Source organism: Octopus sinensis, linkage group LG21 (genome assembly GCF_006345805.1).
Source record: "Octopus sinensis linkage group LG21, ASM634580v1, whole genome shotgun sequence".
Classification (NCBI taxonomy): domain Eukaryota; kingdom Metazoa; phylum Mollusca; class Cephalopoda; order Octopoda; family Octopodidae; genus Octopus; species Octopus sinensis.
In genome coordinates, this window is record NC_043017.1 from 29,348,978 (window position 1) to 29,368,977 (window position 20,000).

The 20,000-nt window shown below is 35.2% G+C and overlaps 1 protein-coding gene across 1 annotated transcript in view; it reads right to left on the reverse strand.

Moving 5' to 3' along the window:
* Positions 1–20,000, reverse strand: part of LOC115222868 (glutamate receptor ionotropic, kainate 1-like) — a 119,558-nt gene that overhangs the window by 60,484 nt on the left and 39,074 nt on the right. Inside the window, exon 2 of the mRNA XM_029793234.2 lies at positions 11,440–11,610. Within this exon, the coding sequence (XP_029649094.2) occupies positions 11,440–11,610 (171 nt within the window). The remainder of the gene's footprint in view (positions 1–11,439; positions 11,611–20,000) is intronic.

The window sequence follows — 20,000 nt, forward strand, 5'->3', positions numbered from 1 at the left end:
AATATCACTGTGCATATTTTATGAAATAACTTAACCCCCAAAATATCACTGTGCATATTTTATGAAATAGCTTAACCCCCAAAATATCACTGTGCATATTTTATAAAATAACTTAACCCACAAAATATCACTGTGCATATTTTATGAAATAACTTAACCCACAAAATATCACTGTGCATATTTTATGAAATAACTTAACCCACAAAATATCACTGTGCATATTTTATGAAATAACTTAACCCACAAAATATCACTGTGCATATTTTATGAAATAACTTAACCCCCAAAATATCAATGTGCATATTTTATGAAATAGCTTAACCCCCAAAATATCACTGTGCATATTTTATAAAATAACTTAACCCCCAAAATATCACTGTGCATATTTTATGAAATAGCTCAACCCCCAAAATATCACTGTGCATATTTTATGAAATAACTCAACCCCAAAATATCACTCTGCATATTTTATGAAATAGCTTAACCCCCAAAATATCACTGTGCATATTTTATGAAATAGCTCAACCCCCAAAATATCACCGTGCTATTAAATCGTATTTTCTTACTGAAATATCTTCAAACACGCCATTATATTATTTATGTGGTTGTTCGGTTCGCTTTCACTTGCGTGAAACAGTAAAATATCATTAGAGAGTGTGAGGCAGCTTTATTGAACATCATTTATTTTGCGTCGCTTGCCAAAGCATCTTGCCTCGCCAAGAATCCGTCATTATCTTTTCTCTAACGCCGATTTATTACTTCATATGTTTGAAACAGCTTTCTTTAGTTACTTCTATCATTTGATTTTCTTTCCTTTTTGCTTATATCTTCCGTTTATTTACTATTCGATTTATTTTTTTTTTTTTATTGTTACTCTGTTGTTATGGAAACAATTCCCAAGAATCTAATTCCTGTAATTTTTGTTGTTTCATTCTTTTTGCTTTTAGGTTAATAAAGACGTTCGATAAAGATGTTTGCGTTCATTCTTCTTCTTTCATTATTATTATCATTTTAAGTATATAAAGTGTGTATTGTTGTTCTTCAGTTTCGATTCTACTTCACAATTATAGCTTCACAAGTTAATTATATATTTCATTATATTATCTTAGCTTTCATACAGTTTCATGTAATTTCCAATATTTCTTGCGTACTTACATAATTATATATATAATATATATATAATATATATAATATATATATATATATATATATACACATATATACATATCCATCTACCTACCTATCCATATATATATACACACACATACGTATATATATATATATACATACACATACGTATATATATATTATTATATATATAATATATACACATACGTATGTGTAGATATATTATATATACACACATACGTATGTGTAGATATATATATACACATACGTATGTGTAGATATATATATATATACACACATACGTATGTGTAGATATATATATACACATACGTATGTGTAGATATATATATACACACACATACGTATGTGTAGATATATATATTATACTTACATATATACATGTATATTTATATGTATATATATTTATACATATATATATATTTATACATGTATATGTATGAGTACAAATATATATATATATATATATTTTTTATATATATATATATATACATACACTGGTGGTCTATTTGCTACAGTCTTCATTGTTTCTCATATTCATATTATATTAATGTCTCTACTAATAGGATTTGTGAGCTAAAACCTCTAAGCTGTCAATTAGTCTACCCAGGTTTTTAAATGAATACACCTTGTATTGCTTATATATTTTAATATTTATGATAAATTTTCAGAAATCTCTTTAACAGATTGCGATTATTTTCCTCCCCATTGAGTTGAATCCACGTGAAAGATCGAAGTAAATTATTCTGAACGATGAATAATTTCTTGATAAAATAACTCTTAAAAATACATATAATACCTTCAGTAAAATATCAGATAGGAATTCCAAATCTATTACATCATTATTTTCCTTTCTGCCCCATTGCAAAATGAGAATAGGAAAACTAATTGACGGCTGTATTACGTACGATATAAGCAACTGTTTTAGTGTGTTGGTAGTCGACAATTTGTTCCTTCTCGTTTAGGTAAATGCAACGAATTATAATAAGGAAGGAAGAAAGAAAAATGATGATAACGATGATGATGATAATGAAAATGACAGTTTTTTGGTGGTACTGGTGTTGGTGGTGATGGTGATCATCATCGTTGTCGTCTTCGTCGTCGTCATAATGATCATTATCACAACCATCGTCTTCGTTGCCATCACCATCACCAGCCCCATCATAACCACCATCATCTTCAACATTGTCATCATCATCATCAACGTCGTCATCACCCAGTAAATCTGACAACATCTACAACGAAAAATGAGGCGAAATATTACTGATATAGTTGGGCTACAGTGGTAATTGCTTACGCGTAACTCATTTGAGTGTCCAACGAAGCAACAAATCTATTGAACTTTCGAGTCTACAGAAAGACTGTCAGTGGAGAAACTGGAACAAAGCTGAAAGCTAAGTATACTGGGGAAGTTATATATATATGTATATATATATATATATATATATATGTATATATATATATATATAATGGTCATATTGCCAGTTTAGCCAATAAAAACACACGCACTATATATTTGGTGTTATTTATTTTTTACATTAATCTTATTTCGGCCAGAGTTCTTTCGTCACACTCCTGTGACCGCATCAGTGGTCCTTTGTTTTCTTCTTTCTTATTTGTGTCTCTCCTTACTAACCGTCAGCCATTTTGTATTTCTATTGTATGTCTTCATTTGCGCATGCTTATATCTCTATGTGCGTCTATGTTTATTTAGTGTGTGTATGTGAAGGGATGCCTGTAATATATATATATATATAAATAATGATTAAGACTCAGTTGAATTAAGTATTTAAATTGAGGCACGTCGCCAGTTTGGTGTAGTCCTTACAGCTCCAAGATGTGTGAACTGAATGCAAATAGGTAAGAAAGATTTATAGGTGACAATTATATTACGGCTCTTTCAAGTGGGTCTATTTAAGTGAAGAGAGCGGATTCTTTCAAATCGATGTTTTCACTGATCAATTCAATGGGCCCGCTTGAAATGGCCGAAACGTATTTACACCTGTACATCTTTGTTACTTATCTACATACATCTATATATAATATATATATATATATATATATATATATATAGATCATGTGTGCTACAGGTAAAACTCAGCGTAGCAAGTGACTGATTCAACCAAATAATATATAAATATATATATATATATATATATATGGAGGCGTAATGGCCCAGTGGTTAGGGCAGCGAACTCGCGGTCGGAGGATCGTGGTTTCGATTCCCAGACCAGGCGTTGTGTGTGTTTGAGCGAAAACACCTAAAAGCTCCACGAGGCTCCAGCAGGGGGTTGGTGATCCCTGCTGTACTCTTTCACCACTCTTTCTCTCACTCTTTCTTCTGTTGGCCTGCTCGCTTAGCGGGGTGGCGTCGTTCGAAGGCTAAAACAATGCAAACGCATTGTGACCAGCGATGTGTAGCAACATCAGATGGTCTAGTCGGTATTATTTATTTTTATTTTATATATATTATATATATGTGTATATATATATATATATATATATACACACACACACACACACACACACACACACACACACAAATATGAGTTTGTTTGCGCGTGTATACAGACACAAAGGCATATATGTATATATGCACGTGTATGTATTAATGTTTTTTCATCCTTCCTCTTACAGTTCTCCCTTATTCTGAGAAATTATATTTAACATATGCTCATCGTTCTCAAGTGCTTGCACACCAGATACCTGGAGTGAGGAGAAAGTAATGGCCCTTGACGTCATATGCAAACTTGATCTCATTCGACACCTCTACACCGAAGCATAGACTCCTATGTGATTAGCTAATGTAGCGATGACGAAGTTATACATAATAATTAGCATATTTAGTATTTAAAAAAAAATATCACGGCGTTTAATTATATTTCAGTGTTATTTTGCATTCTTTTAGTTCACTGATTACCTCAACGTTATACAAGCGAAAACGTATTGTTATTTCACCATACAATAATCGTTGTTATCGTAACGTTTGCAAGATGAAAACGTCTCAATAAATTGGTTCTCGATAGACTCTTTCAACCGCTACTGTTTTCCGAGATTAAGCTTCTCAGTTGTTCATTTTTTTTTTTTACTTCAATCATTACCTCATTAATTTAGATGATAATAATACGATAACAAGAGAAGCATGCATTCATTGTGAAATTTATGTTATCGTTCTAAGCGAAAAAAAAATAATAAATAATCAGCGTATTTTATTTGATGTACGCAGTCAACAACCCACATTCTCTCATTTTGTCACTCTCTCATTTTGTCTCTTTTCCTCACTTTCTCTGTTACTCTTCCTTTCTCACTTGCACTCACATACGTTCTCTCTAGTTACTCTCAAGAAAATCCCGAACAACAGGAGGTGACCACTATACCTATAATATAATCACCTCTTGTGCCCCTCTCATTGGAGTTTTGATAAAATATGTAATTCCTTAATCAGTGATATAAGCTAACACCCGAGGCGTTAGATTCGACACGTTTACAACAGCTGAACATATCGAATCACCAATGAACTCTCTGTAAATCTGTATATAAACTGTCGCTAGAGGCTGGGATCACCAAGCGTAGATTGGCATATTTCGGTCATATTATGCGGAGAGAATCCCTGGAGAAGGATATCATGCTCGGAATGGCCAGTGGCAAGAGAGGAAGAGGCCGACCAAGACCCCGCTGGCTTGACACCATCAGGAGTGATACCGAAATGGACATGGCCAATCTGAAGGAAGGAGCCCAGGATAGAACTGACTGGAGGGCACTGATCCAACGTGTGACCGAGAGTCGACTTCGACTGAGCGAGAATATATATATATATATATATATACGGAGGTGCAATGGCCAAGTGGTTATCGCAGCGGACTCGCGGTCGTAGGATCACGGTTTCGATTCCCAGACCGGGCGTTGTGAGTGTTTATTGAGCGAAAACACCTAAAAGCTCCACGAAGCTCCTGTAGGGGGTGGTGATCCCTGCTGTACTCTTTCACCACTCTTTCTCTCACTCTTTCTTCTGTTGGCCTGCTCGCTTAGCCAGTGGGGTGGCGTCATTCGAAGGCTAAAACAATGCGAACGCATTGTGACCAGCGATGTGTAACTACATCTGATGGACTGGTCGGTCACGTGACGTGATATATATATATATACACACATGCATACATACATACAAGTTAGACAATTTCAAATTGTTGTGACTAGTAACTAATTTAGTTGGTGCAATTTTTGGAACGCTGAAATTCATAATTACCAAGTTGATATTTATGTGAACTGCAAACAGGAAAAGCATTGTTTCATATTCTGACGATGTCAGTTTATATTAAACTTCAGTACGATGGTTAAATAATATATAAGTTTATATAAATGCAAGGGAAAGACACAAATTTATATAGCTGCATTTCAAATATGTAAAATCTGTAGATGCACTTTAAAATTATCGAATAACTCTTTAGCCGACAGTGAAGGGTTAACTCTATCTGCAGGGAAAAATCTACTTGCAAAAGACTGGCACTCTCTCAAAGAGAATGATCTGCTTCACATCCATTCAACCTCACAGAAATCAGAACCATTGCCACAGCGGGTAGTAATGGCCAGTAAATAGACATTCATTTTTGGCTAGACATCCACTGAGAGTAGAAAATTATTGATGTGTTTGCTTTCTAAGATCAAACAATAGTATTGATTATCGCTTTACTTTATATATTTCAGATATCAAAGTCTTTCATATACAATAGTAATATTATCTGAAGAATGCAACAATTGAAGATATCAATTATATTTAAACGCTTAGTACACCAAAGAAGTAATAATCAGCATTATCTCCAAATTTCATAAGGAATTTTCAAAAGAATATATTCATAATTCATTGAAATCTACTATTGAGTTTTGTTCTTTTAGTTTCATAGTCTTTGGATTTAACGTAATGAGGCATAAACTACAAACAACAGAATGAGTAAAATAATTCTACTAGCAACCCAATAAATGTAATTTAAATTAAAACAGAGCAGTGTTTAACAGATTGTTGAAACCAAAATTAAAATATAGATTAAAGGACATATGAATGAAAGATTTACACAAAGTTCAATTTGTAGTATATAAATTATCAGTTGGTAAATTATATTAGAAATGAGTTCCAGACTAATAGGATATAAAATAGAGAACATAAAGTTTGATTTTCCGAACGTTAAAATCAGTAAACAATTGAATATTTACTACGTCAGCTATTGTGCAATAAATTTCAGCAGAATATAAGTTGAAATGATGTTATCGTTCAACTCTGACTGAAATAAGACAAACATGTGTAATTATATATATTTATTATTATTAATGAGATTATTGCACCGAGGGCAGTGGAGCAAAAAGCTCAATTCTGAACGCAGTGTGTCCGTGGCAGTGTTGCGAAGCCGTTGAGGAAAAAGAAAAATGTAAATGTAATTTGGAGAGACTATTTAATTAACAAATGTTTTAGCTATTTGAAATCAACAGGCAAAAGTTCGATAAAGAGTTAAAACGATTCTCTTCATCTACTCCTACTTCTCTCTTCTCTTTTACTCACTTTTATATGCACACATATACATACATACATATCTATATATATATATATATATATATATATATATATATATATATATATATATATGTATGTATTGGGTGTCCAAAAAGTTCGTGCCGATTTATAGTAGCTTACCTTTCGACTTATTTTAGAAGATGTTTGGGTTCATAAAATAGGATTTAGAGCACAGTTTAAGCCATCTTTTCGTGAAAGAAGGTTTATGTTCCTATAACCTGTGTTAATTATGTAACTCTTTAAAATGGAAGATAAGAAATTTCATTTTCGGCACTTGATGCTTTGGGAAGCACACAAAAATTGCTGCAGCTCGGGTGGGATGTGTTACCCCACCCTCCATATTCACCAGATATTGCTCCTTCGGATTTCCACTTATTCAGGTCTGTGCAAAATAGTCTTAATGGTAAAAATTCCAATTCCTTGGTTGATTTAAAAAGATACCTTGATGAATTCTTTCCTATGAAACCACCTCAATTCTGGGTAGAGGGTATTTTTAAGTTAAAAGGAAAGATGGAGACGTATTGTGCAACAAAATGGTTCATATTTGGTTGATTAAAATTGTACTGTTAATTATTTATTGACCTTTTTCTTTCCTTTAAAAATCGGCATGAACTTTCCGGACAAACCATATATATATATATATATATATATATATATATATATCTTTATCTCTTTTCTCTTTTACTTGTTTCAGTCATTTGACTGTGGCCATGCTGGAGCACCGCCTTTAGTCGAGAAAATCGACCCCGCGACCCACTCCTTGTAAACCCAGTACTTATTCTATCGGTCACTTTTGCCGAACCGCTGAGTGGCGGAGACGTAAACACACCAGCATCGGTTGTCAAGCAATACTAGGGAGACAAACACAGACACACACACCACACACATATATATATATATACATATATACGACAGGCTTCTTTCAGTTTCCGTCTACCAAATCCACTGACAAGGCATTGGTCGGCCCGGGGCTTTCGCAGAAGACACTTGCCCAAGATGCCACGCAGTGGGACTGAACCCGGAACCATGTGGTTGGTTAGCAAGCTACTTAACACACAGCCACTCCTGCGCCTATATATATATATATATATATTATATATATATATATATATATATATATATAATATAGTATATTATCGATAATAGTTAATGCACCAGTGTTTTGTGTTTGATGATCATTTGTATATTAAGATACATTCAGACGAAAACAAAGGTGATATGTAGAAAATTAGAGAACGCATGCATATAGAAATGCACACAAAATACACATATATACACATAGACACACAAATGCACACGCGCACATACACACATGTACACACATAAACATAAATCCACATACACACACGTGCGCGCAGTTATATACATGTAGTATGTATATATACAATAAACTGCAAGTTTTGCAAGCCTGATTAAAAAGTATCTTAAACAACGTAATTCACTACGTAGAAATGCGAATAGAGATAAGTTATTTTCATTGGATTGTGGGAGTTAACCAGTGTGAGAACCTTAATTACACTAACAGAATCTGCAACCTGTCGTCAGATAAAGAAATGTTAGAAAAATATTGCTATTTTGAAAAAAAGGAAAAAAGAAAAACAATTTCCAGATAAGGGATCTTCATTTATGAACACATATACCCCCCAAATATCTCCCATATCAAACACTAAGAAAAATGCAATAATGCTTCTACCAATTTTTGGTCGAATAGTGCTAAGTGTCCTAGTTTTAACAGATAAGGCAATATCCATTAATTAGTATAGTAGGACTAACTTCATAATACATGGGGACGTAAACTCAGTTACAGCTGTACTCACAATATGAAAAGAATAATGCACCTTATAAATAAACTGAATTACATAAAGCTAATTGTACAAAAAGAAATGCAATTGTATGTTTTCACTATTCGTCATATAATGTTGAAGCAATCAAATATAGGAAAGAGACGCCATTTCCACTAAATCGAAATTTAATATTGTACGTAAATACCATGTAGATATGGTGTGATGTAAAAAGCGAAAAAAAAAAAAAAAAAAAAAAAAAGAGAAGATAATGCAATCATAGTTCTTCCTTCAATTATATAGGAAAGAGGAAAAACGACGAAATTATTTTTGTTATATGTGAAAATTGAAAGAACATTACGTTCGTTGATTTCAGTATAATGTTCTGTCTGCGATAGGTAAACGAACAAATGCATGTCGGTCATGTATAGATGAAAAGAACCTCGTATTACAAATTTCTAACACGTTATATATATATATATATATATATATATATATATGCACGTATGTATATATGGTATACTAATATATATATATACATACATATAGGCGCAGGAGTGGCTGTGTGGTAAGTAGCTTGCTAACCAACCATATGGTTCCGGGTTCAGTCCCACTGCGTGGCATCTTGGTCAAGTGTCTTCTGCTATAGCCCCAGGCCAACCAATGCCTTGTGAGTGGATTTGGTAGACGGAAACTGAAAGAAGCCTGTCGTATATATATATATATGTGTGTTTGTGTGTGTGTGTTTGTCCCCCTAGCATTACTTGACAACCGATGCTGGTGTGTTTACGTCTCCGCCACTTAGCGGTTCGGCAAAGAGACCGATAGAATAAGTACTGGGCTTACAAAGAATAAGTCCCGGGTTCGATTTGCTCGACTAAAGGCGGTGCTCCAGCATGGCCGCAGTCAAAATGACAAACAAGTAAAGGAGTATATATATACGTATGTAATAGGTTGAATGTGGATTCGTGCTTTAATTGGAGTGGTTTCCCAAAATAGATTTCTAATGCTGATTCTTTATACTTTGCTGAGAGTTTACTGGTGTTAATTAGCGAAGATATGAAAAGTAGTATCAGAATATTAAGTGCATAATTAATCTATGGGATGAAGTTTTACAAATCCAATCATATGGAGGAGATAAGATGTTAAAAAGTTGTGAAATATTTATTTATGCATACAACCGTTTCATACATAGATTTAAATTCATTTTTGAATTTGCAAATATCGCATTACTCATCAGTACAGAGAAAAAGTAATAGGAACTTTAAAAAACAGCAGAGAAGTTATATCTGAGTTTCATGATTATCTGTTCCTGTCTATGTGTGATAGTGATGTAATCCTCTCAATTATTAAACTCATAGATCCAACTTTTCCGCTCTTTTTTTTAAGTTCCTATTATTTTTTCTCTGCATTGATGAGTACTGTGATATTTGATATTTGAATATTTCCTAGATTTAAACAGGTATCCAACTTGCAGCGATAATATATATATATCAGGTGACCTACCAGACCATCAGATGTTGTTACACATCGCTGGTCATATATATATATATATATATTTATATAATCCTGAATAGGATTAGATTTGTGAATTTTCACATTAGTTCTACCCCTTCCTATATCTATAAACAAAAATTCTTTGTTTCCATCCAACCAAAAATCCCCCTCCCTACTGATAGATCTAAATAGCAAAGTTAAAATCTACAGTCAGAGAGTAGATTTAATATCATATTCTTAAGAATGAAATCAACCTCTCTGTCTGTATATCTACCCTCTTTATAATGTTGGCAAACGAAATAGAGATAAGAATGTGCATTGTCCGTTCGATTGGAAAATCTCTAAAGGTGGCTGAAGATTGCTCGACATTTTAAAACTGATGTAATGCTTACAGTGTTTATTATTATAATTATTGGTCGACCGTGGTCGAGACAATGGAATTTACCATGCTACGCCAGACTTCACGGTCCATCATGGCATTACGGAGGTCCTGTTGCTGGATGCCTGTATCCCTGGAGATTACATCAGGGTAGGAGAGTGGGTGTTTGTTTGGTGTTGTTTGGTTGGGAGCTGACTCTTCTCCATCAGGTGATACCCGTCTGTTAATATTGAGGGCATCACCGTCAATGGATGCTCTTGGAGGTGAAATGTGATCAGACAGGACCCGGCAAAGCAGGGGCTGGACCTACATCCGCAGGTATACCATTAGGTCTGGTTCCCTGGGGAAGAGGAACCCTGGTGCAGTTAATTGTAAATTCCAAAGTCTTTTCAGATGGCTAATAATGTGTGCGCGCGCGCCACTACTACACACATGTAAATTCCATAGTCTTTTCAAATGGCTAATAATGTGTGCGCGCGCCACTACTTACACACAGTGTTTAATAAAATGAAGTAGCATGAAACAATTGTACCACTCTACCTCGGATATATTTGTTGCTTATTTTGATTGTAATAACCTCATGGATTTATATGGATAATATCATACAAAATTCTGGTGCCTTTGACTTAAGTACCATAAGCGTGTGTGAAGGTGCATGGCTCAGTGGTTATAACATCGGGTTTATAATCTGTTCAGGTTCTGCGTTGTGTTCTTGGGTAAGGTACCAATTTCGCGTTGCTCCAGTTCACTCAGCTGCAGAAATGAATCGCAACGTCACTGGTGCCAAGCTGTATCAACCTTTGCCTCTCCCTCGGACGACATCGGCGTCGTGGAGACGAGACGCTGGTATGCATGGCTGAATTCAGATCTTCCACAAACAATCTTGCCCGGACTTTTACCAGGGAGGGAAAATTTCCGACTGCAATCCCATTGCCATTCGTGATCGAAGGGTGTCACCCATGTATCTATGTGCGAATGCATGTGTATTTAGAATAAGAACAATAATAAGAGAGAGATGCAGAATAAGTGGGGAAAAAGTGGGATAAATTATATAATACAAAGAACTGTATACTTACTGGTATTTCAGTTTTTAATCCCTTAATGGGAGAGTTACCAGTTCGTTTTTCCTCCATAACCCAATCCTGGGTCACCTCAGACACAAAGGGACGGAGAGAATCAATCATTCGAACAGCTGTGATATTTGCGCCTCCGTACTTAAATTCTTCTAAGTCGATGAGGGTTAGATCCTGAAACAGTCAAAACGAAACAATTATGAATGAAAAAAAATAAAACACGAATTGTTTTTATATATTTAAGTAAATAAACGTTCACATGTATTAACCTCTTCGTGCATGTGTAAGTTACATTGCAATGCATGTTCACATGTATAGCTCCATAGAAAATACCCCACATTCCCGGGACACCTACTACTACAACTACTACTACAAAAGTGACTACCAAAATTGATGGACTTGTACCAAAAAATACAAACTGACTAATCACAGAATCACATTGATGGAGATAGGAACAAAGGAATATAGATTGATACCGAACAAGCACCTTAAGGGACACTCTTTTCAAAGGATAGGGGGATTAAGTGATGCATGTATCTTTTGCTGAAAAACATCAGTGATCGTTATTTATGCTCATACGTTTATAGATGCACTCAAATTGATCTATCTATCTATTTGGAAGAGGAAGGTGCGAGTAGAGAGGGAAGTTTTGTCTAGGGAATGTTTCAAAAAAAGATGAGTGAATGTAGCAAATATGGCAAGTTTGAATGACAGAGCCAGCTTGAGAATAATCCAATGGAAAAAAAAACGAAAGGAAAAGATGGCCACTATTGTAATGTGCTTTCTTTTTTCATGACACTATTGCCCAAGGTTCCTGTGGTCTTTTCCGTAGGTTTTTCTATCCACGGACAAACCTAATCTGTTTTCCCTTTTTACATTGACATTTCTCTGATACACGATCCCTATTGATCGTCCCCACATTTTTTCCCAAAAAGAAAAGCTCTACTTTGTATTATGTCCCTTCTGTGTTCAGCACTGCGCGGCCAATAAAGAAATCTATCTATTTGTCTGTCTGTGTGTCTGTCAGTCCGTTTATCTACTTTATTACTTATCAACCTAAATATCTACTTATCTATATATCTATCCATTCAACAAAATCATCTATATATCCATCCATACAGATATCTATCTAACCATCTACCGATCGATCGATCTATCTATCTATCTATCTATATCTATCGATCGATCTATCTGTTTATCTACTATCTATTTATCTATATATCGATCGTTCTATCTATTTATCTGTCTCTATTTATCGATCTATTTATCTATCTATCTATCTATTTATGCATTTATTTATCTATCGATCTATCGATCGATCTATTTATCTATCTATCGATCTATCTATCTACCGTACACTCATTTTATATCAGTATATATATATGTGTGTGTGTGTGTGTGTGTGTATTGCGATTCTTTGTAAGATATATGTACGATATCATACCAGTCGTTATATAACGAATATGCAAAAATTAATTTATAAATAATTAAATATATCACTATACGAATTTATTATGAATAAATAAATAAATACATCCAAGCGACATTTTCAACCTAGCAGGCTAAAGTTGTTCTCTCTAATATTCAGTTTTTCTTCTGCTCTGTAACATTTAACACACGCCATGTTAGAGATAAACAAAGAAAAAAAAAGAATTTCAGAAAATAATCAAAAAAACTCAAGGCTATGACACACCTTCAGCAAAATACGAAATCATGACTCATGCGTTACGACTTTAGATAGCTTATCCGACAGGCAAATCTCGTTTCTATACTAGCTGCATTTTTCAAAGAATAAGCTGTAATTTTCTGAAATATTTAACCTACATTCTTGTTGCTTCTTCAGCGGTAAATTATCTCATAAAGTGAGAAAAATATTTATTGCCAAAACACAGTACCACCATTCTCGGTGTTGCTGCCTCGAATAAAGCTGGAGTAAATAAATTATACCATACTATAACCAGACAATAAAGCTTCTTGTAAAGAGCCATTGAATTGTATATTGTCTTCTATCATAATTTTTTGTTTCTCCTTTGTTGCTTCATTGTAGAACAGGCAAGAGATAAAAGCTACTGGAACATTTCATTCATGGAAATAGCACGCATGCGTACTACCATCATTCTTTGCCAGTGGAAAAAAAAAAGTAAATTCACACTTTACTTTTATTCCTCCCATCGGTGTCGTTGGACGTTAGGTTGTTTATCACCTAGGACTCCATACAGCTTGCGTATTATCTCGGAAGAGGGTGTGACATATCAATCACGAGTAACAAAGAATTTGGAAAGTGTAAATGCTTGCTATGCATGCAAACATAAATGCATATACACACGTAATACATATATGTATATATATACACACACACACACACACACATAACGAGATTTGCCTGTCGGATAAGTGATATATATACAGTTATATATATATATATATATATATATATATATATATATATATATATATGCACGCACGCATACATGTTCACGAATTATGCGTACTTTTAGTATAGGTGAGATCTGCTCGTGGATTATAGATGTTCAGCTATTGCACATTTTAAAACGATTTATTTGGTGTTGCACACTGTCAACACAAATTCACACGTTTGAGTGTGTGTGTTACATTTTTAAGATATGGAATATAAATTGGCTAGCTCTGTAATTAATGTGCACCATGCAACATGTGTCCCTGTGCTCTCTTTTGAAAATTATAATACACTCGCTATCACAATCTGGTATACAAAATAATGGGTCATGCACTTTGAAGCTCATTTTCCAGCTGAGAGATTAACTGCCAGAGACGCATGACATTAGCAAGGAATCCATCGTTAACAGCCAAGCGGTAAGCATTAAACTAAGATGTTTATTTTATGTTTCTTGCTGGTGCTGAAAAATATGAAGGAGCTTGACAACGTGGCTTAAGAATCTCTACCCAGTTTTCTTATTGAACAAAGTGGGCTTAATAATTTTTTTTTTCTTTTAAACAATCATATATAGGCGCAGGATTGGCTGTGTGGTAAGTAGCTTGCTAACCAACAACATGGCTCCAGGTTCAGTCCCACTGCGTGGCATCTTGGGCAAGTGTCTTCTACTATAGCCTCGGGCCGACCAATGCCTTGTGAGTGGATTTGGTAGACGGAAACTGAAAGAAGCCTTGTGAGTGGATCTGGTAGACGGAAACTGAAAGAAGCCCGTCGTATATATGTGTGTATATATATATATATATATATATATATATATATATGTGTGTGTGTTTGTGTGTCTGTGTTTGTCTCCCTAGCATTGCTTGACAACCGATGCTGGTGTGTTTACGTCCCCGTCACTTAGCGGTTCGGCAAAAGAGACCGATAGAATAAGTACTGGGCTTACAAAGAATAAGTCCCGGGGTCGATTTGCTCGACTAAAGGCGGTGCTCCAGCCTGGCCGCAGTCAAATGAGTGAAACAAGTAAAAGGGTATATATAACTAATAATGTGGCACTCCATCGCTCACGGCGACAAGAGTTCCACTTCAGCCGATCAGTGGAATGGCGTGCTTATGAAATTGGGAGCAAGTGGCTGAGGACTCTACGAACACGCGTACCCTAAAAGTAGTTCTTAGGGAGATTCAGAATGATACAATGTGAAAGAATGGCCCTTTGAAATAGAGGTACAGCTCATTTTACTGAGTTGACTAAAGTAATGTGAAATAAAGTATATTGCTCAACGACAAAACGCACTGCCGGGAATTGAACTCACGGCCTTACGATAATGAATCGAATATCCTAACCACTGAGCCAGGCGCATTCACATGTATTCATATAATATGTGAAGATCAATTCTGAGGTGTCCCTGGAAGGAAAATGAAAAGAAGAAATGAAGTACTCTGCTATGTTATAATGTAGTGATTAACCAGAGATTAAATTCCATCTCTGAAATTTCCAATTCACCTGCACGATACTTTTGGACTAATGAGTTCTACAAATATCCCAATTAAATACTACGTACGTGAGTAAAATGTCTTGAACATATATATATATATATTACAGTTCTACGTTTAGGAGGTGAGGAATTATGTACATTGTTTACATTTGACGGATATTTGTCCTCATCTTCTTTGTTGTTAAAACAACGTTTCGGTTGATATACACTCCAGCATTCATCAGGTGTCTTGGGGAAATTTCGAAACTGGGTTCTCATTCCTAAGGTATTTTTCGATGTTGTTATTATTATTATTATGAATAGCATATGGGAACCAGTATTAAGAAAGAATAGGAAAATTTAGATTATAAACCCTAAAATTCACTCCATAATTACCCACGGGCACATGGCATAGTGGTACTAACCCCAAGATTCCGAGTTCGATTCCTGACAGTTAAGAATAATAATGATACATACATATACAAACACACACACACACACAGATATATATATATATATATATATATATATATATATATATTGCAGTTCTATGTGTAGGAGATGAGGAATTACGTACATTATGTACATCATTTACAATTGATGGATATTTGTCCTCATCTTGTTTGTTGTTAACACAACGTTTCGGCTGATATACCATCCAGCCTTCATCATCATCATTAAATCATTATTATTATTAATAGCAACAGCAACATTGCAAAGTGTGTTCAATTTCATGGCTGAGATATTTAATACGTCCTCTGGATTACCTATACTAGTGAACCCTTTGATATCTTGAGCGCAAACCTTTAAATGAATCCACCAGTAAACAATTGTCTTAAGCTCATAACCTGTAAAGCCTTCGCTAGCAAAAATTTAAGTGTCTTTAGCGCCCTCTACCTCGTTACAAGCATTCCGATAGATTACAGCTCAGAGGATAAGAAATTATTTTCATCTATCCTTTTTTTCTTTTTTCACCCATTTCGAAGTCTCTGTAAAATGTCATACATACTGACTTTATCCAACTAAACCTTTTTAAAACGAATAAACAGATTAAGGATAATCTACTAAAAACTGAGTTTACATAGAGGGCTGATTATTCGTTCGATACATTTCACTTCCCTTATAATTTGTGAAGGATAAAATCAGTGACAGTCACGAGGGGACTGATCGATTCCGCTATGTTGAATTGCCTTTGAACCATTGTTTGAAAATGAAGAATTCGCTTGTAACCTAGCGACCGTTTTAAGGTTATTTAGATTTTGTGAGTTTCATATATTCGCAGAGACACAGTAAGAAAGACATAGTGCGGCGATGCACTGTGTCCGCTCGATAAATTCTAAACCGGCGCTAAATAATAACGATGGCAAGCACTTTTGAATTTTATTACGCTATTTTTGCATCACCATCATCATCATCATCATGAGCCGCCCTTTTTTTTTTAATCTTTTTTTCCGCCATTTTAGATTCCCATCTCTACGCCCGATCTTCCCACTCCCATCACATTCTCTACTGTCTAGTGCCCTAGTTTCCTCTATTTTTTATCTTTGTTTGATCGTTTTATGGTCTTTTGTGTTCTCCGATTGTATCTTGTTTAACTTTTTTATTATATTATTATTATTATTATTATCATCATTATTATATTATGTCTTTCTTGTACCATCACATGATCAGATAATCATTGATAGATATAGAGAGATAGATAGATAGATAGATAGATATCTATTCCGCTTTACTAATGAGGTAAAAATATATGTTTGCACAGTTTCATTATCTACGTCAATTTGGTGCGTTGGTGGTACTGATGCTCTCGCTGTTTAGCTCCTGCTGAACGTATGACATCAACACATACATACATACATACATACATGTATATGCATGTGTGTGTGTGTGTGGTGCATATATATGTATGTATGTATGTATGTATGTATAATGAAATGGTGGTGAGTAAAATTTCGTTGATAGGATTATGAGCTTATCCCCTATTTTGATTATAGAAACTATAATATATATATATATATATATATATATATATATACAAATAGAATTGTGAGACTTCATCGTATATTGATTATGGAAATGTGAGGGAAGTTTCTATAATCAAAATAGGGGACAAACTCATAAACCATTTCATTATATATACATACATACATACATACACTCAAAACACAGTCATATGCACATACATACACGTATTACGCTATCTATCTCTCTATCTATCTCTCTATCCGTCTCTCTATCTATCTATCTCTCTATCTATCTCTCTATTTCTCTCTCTCCCTCCCTCTCTATCTATCTATCTATCTATCTGTCAAGTACTCCTACCCATCTCCGTTATTTCATATATATATTCTTTTATTCTTTTGTTTCAGTTCCTTGACTGTGGCCATCCTGGAGCACCACATATAGTCGAACAGATCGACCCTGGGACTTATTCTCTGTAAGCTTAGTACTTATCCTATCGGTTCCTTTTGACACAACCACTAAGTTAAGTGATGTATGTATGTGTGTGTGTGTGTGTTTGTGTGTGTGTATGTCTGCGTTTGCACCCCCACAATCGCTTGACAACCGATGTTGGCGTGTTTACATCACCATAACTTAGTGGTTGTGTCAAAAGGAAGCGATAGGATAAGTCCTAAGCTTACAGAGAATAAGTCCCAGGGTCGATCTGTTCGACTATATGTGGTGCTCCAGGATGGCCACAGTCAAGTAACTGAAACATATAAAATAACGGAAATCGCTCAGTATACTTGACACATAGATAGATATGTGTTCAAAACTGCCGTTCAAACCAAAAAGGTCCAAGGCGCTTTTAGTGACAATTTTTTTTCATGTGCGACTAAAGTCACCATGAAGTATCGGACCTTGCCTACCACGTTGAAAACGTAAGTCGAGTGTAGAAACTTGCTGTGTTGGAAACTATCAAGCCAACCAGGTAAAGTGAAATGAAACTCTTTAAATCTACGCACATCGTCACCCCCGACTAGCGGACGCCTTAGATATACAAATGAACAGATAGTTATAAGTGTGTATGTATGTGCATATGATTGTGTGTGTATATATGTATGTATGTATAAAGAAACGATGGTGAGTAAAATTTCTTTGATAGGATTATAGCTTGTACCCTATTTTGATTATAGAAACTCCCCTCACATTTTTATAGTCAATATACGATGAAGTCTCACAATTCTATTTGTATACACACACACACACACACACACACACACACACACACACACACACACATTCATATGTTCATTTCTGTATGGTCACAACTGAAATGTTGGCGCTATAATATCTAATGAGACAAGTTAGCTTTTATGGCTATGGTGTATGACGAGAAATTTGGTTAGAGGGTGCTCGGGGAGGCTTCCCTATATTTAAATAAAATCATACATACACTCACTCACACACATTCATATGCACACACCTACAAACGTGTAACTCTCTCGCCCTCTCTATTAATCTGTCTGTCTGTCTGTCTATCTATGTATCTATCTATCCATCTGTCTATGTATCTATCTACCTATCCATCCATGTATCAATCTATCTATCCATCCCTCTATCTATCTAGTCATCCATCTGTCTATCTATCCATCTATCTATCTATATATCTATCTATCCATCTATCTATATATATATATGTATATATATAACCATCCGTCTATCTATCTATCTATCTATATAACCATCCGTCTATCTATCTATCTATCTATCTATATATATGTATATATATATATCAATCTATCCATCCATCTATCTATCTATCAACTCTAGCCACCTATTGTTATTGTTTAACCTAACATTATCCTTGTTCGATCGCGTCTATGATTATAGACCAACAATATACGATCACACTCTTAATTGATTGAAGCATTTTGTCATTATAAAAACTGTTGTTTAATACTGAAAAGATTAGATGTAACTATTTTCGTAAGCTTGTCGTAAACGCCCATGCTTGTATTCAAACTTTTAAATTTACCATTTTCATACGTTCTGCATAATATTGTGAAGACGCGTGGGCTAGAGTTTACGGTATTTCTCTCACGATCGTACTATCGTCAGTTCGAGTGGAGGCGCAATGGCCCAGTGGTTAGGGCAGCGGACTCGCGGTCGGAGGATCGTCTTTTCGATTCCCAGACCGGTCATTGTGAGTGTTTATTGAGCGAAAACACCTAAAGCTCCACGAGGCTCCGGCAGGGGGTGGTGGTGAACCCTGCTGTACTCTTTCACCACAACTTTCTCTCGCTCTTTCTTCCTGTTTCTCTTGTACCTGTATTTCAAAGGGCCAGTCTTGTCACATTCTGTGTGTCACGCTGAATCTCCTCGAGAACTACGTTAAGGGTACACGTGTCTGTGGAGTGCTCAGCCACTTGCACGCTAATATCACGAGCAAGCTGTTCCGTTGATCGTATCAGCTGGGACCCTCATCGTCGCAACCGACGGAGTGCTCCTACTATCGTCAGTTCGATTTCTGGCGGTACATTTGTGCTCTTGAGCAAGACACTTTATTTCACGTTGCTACTCAGCTGGCAACGAACTTTAAAAAATTGTTGTACCTGTCACATTGAACTTTGTCCCATTCTGTATGATGCTCAGTCTCCCTGAGAACTACATGAAAAGTACACGTGTCTGTGGAGTGCTCAACCAGCTGCAAGTTAATTTTACGAGCGGTTGTT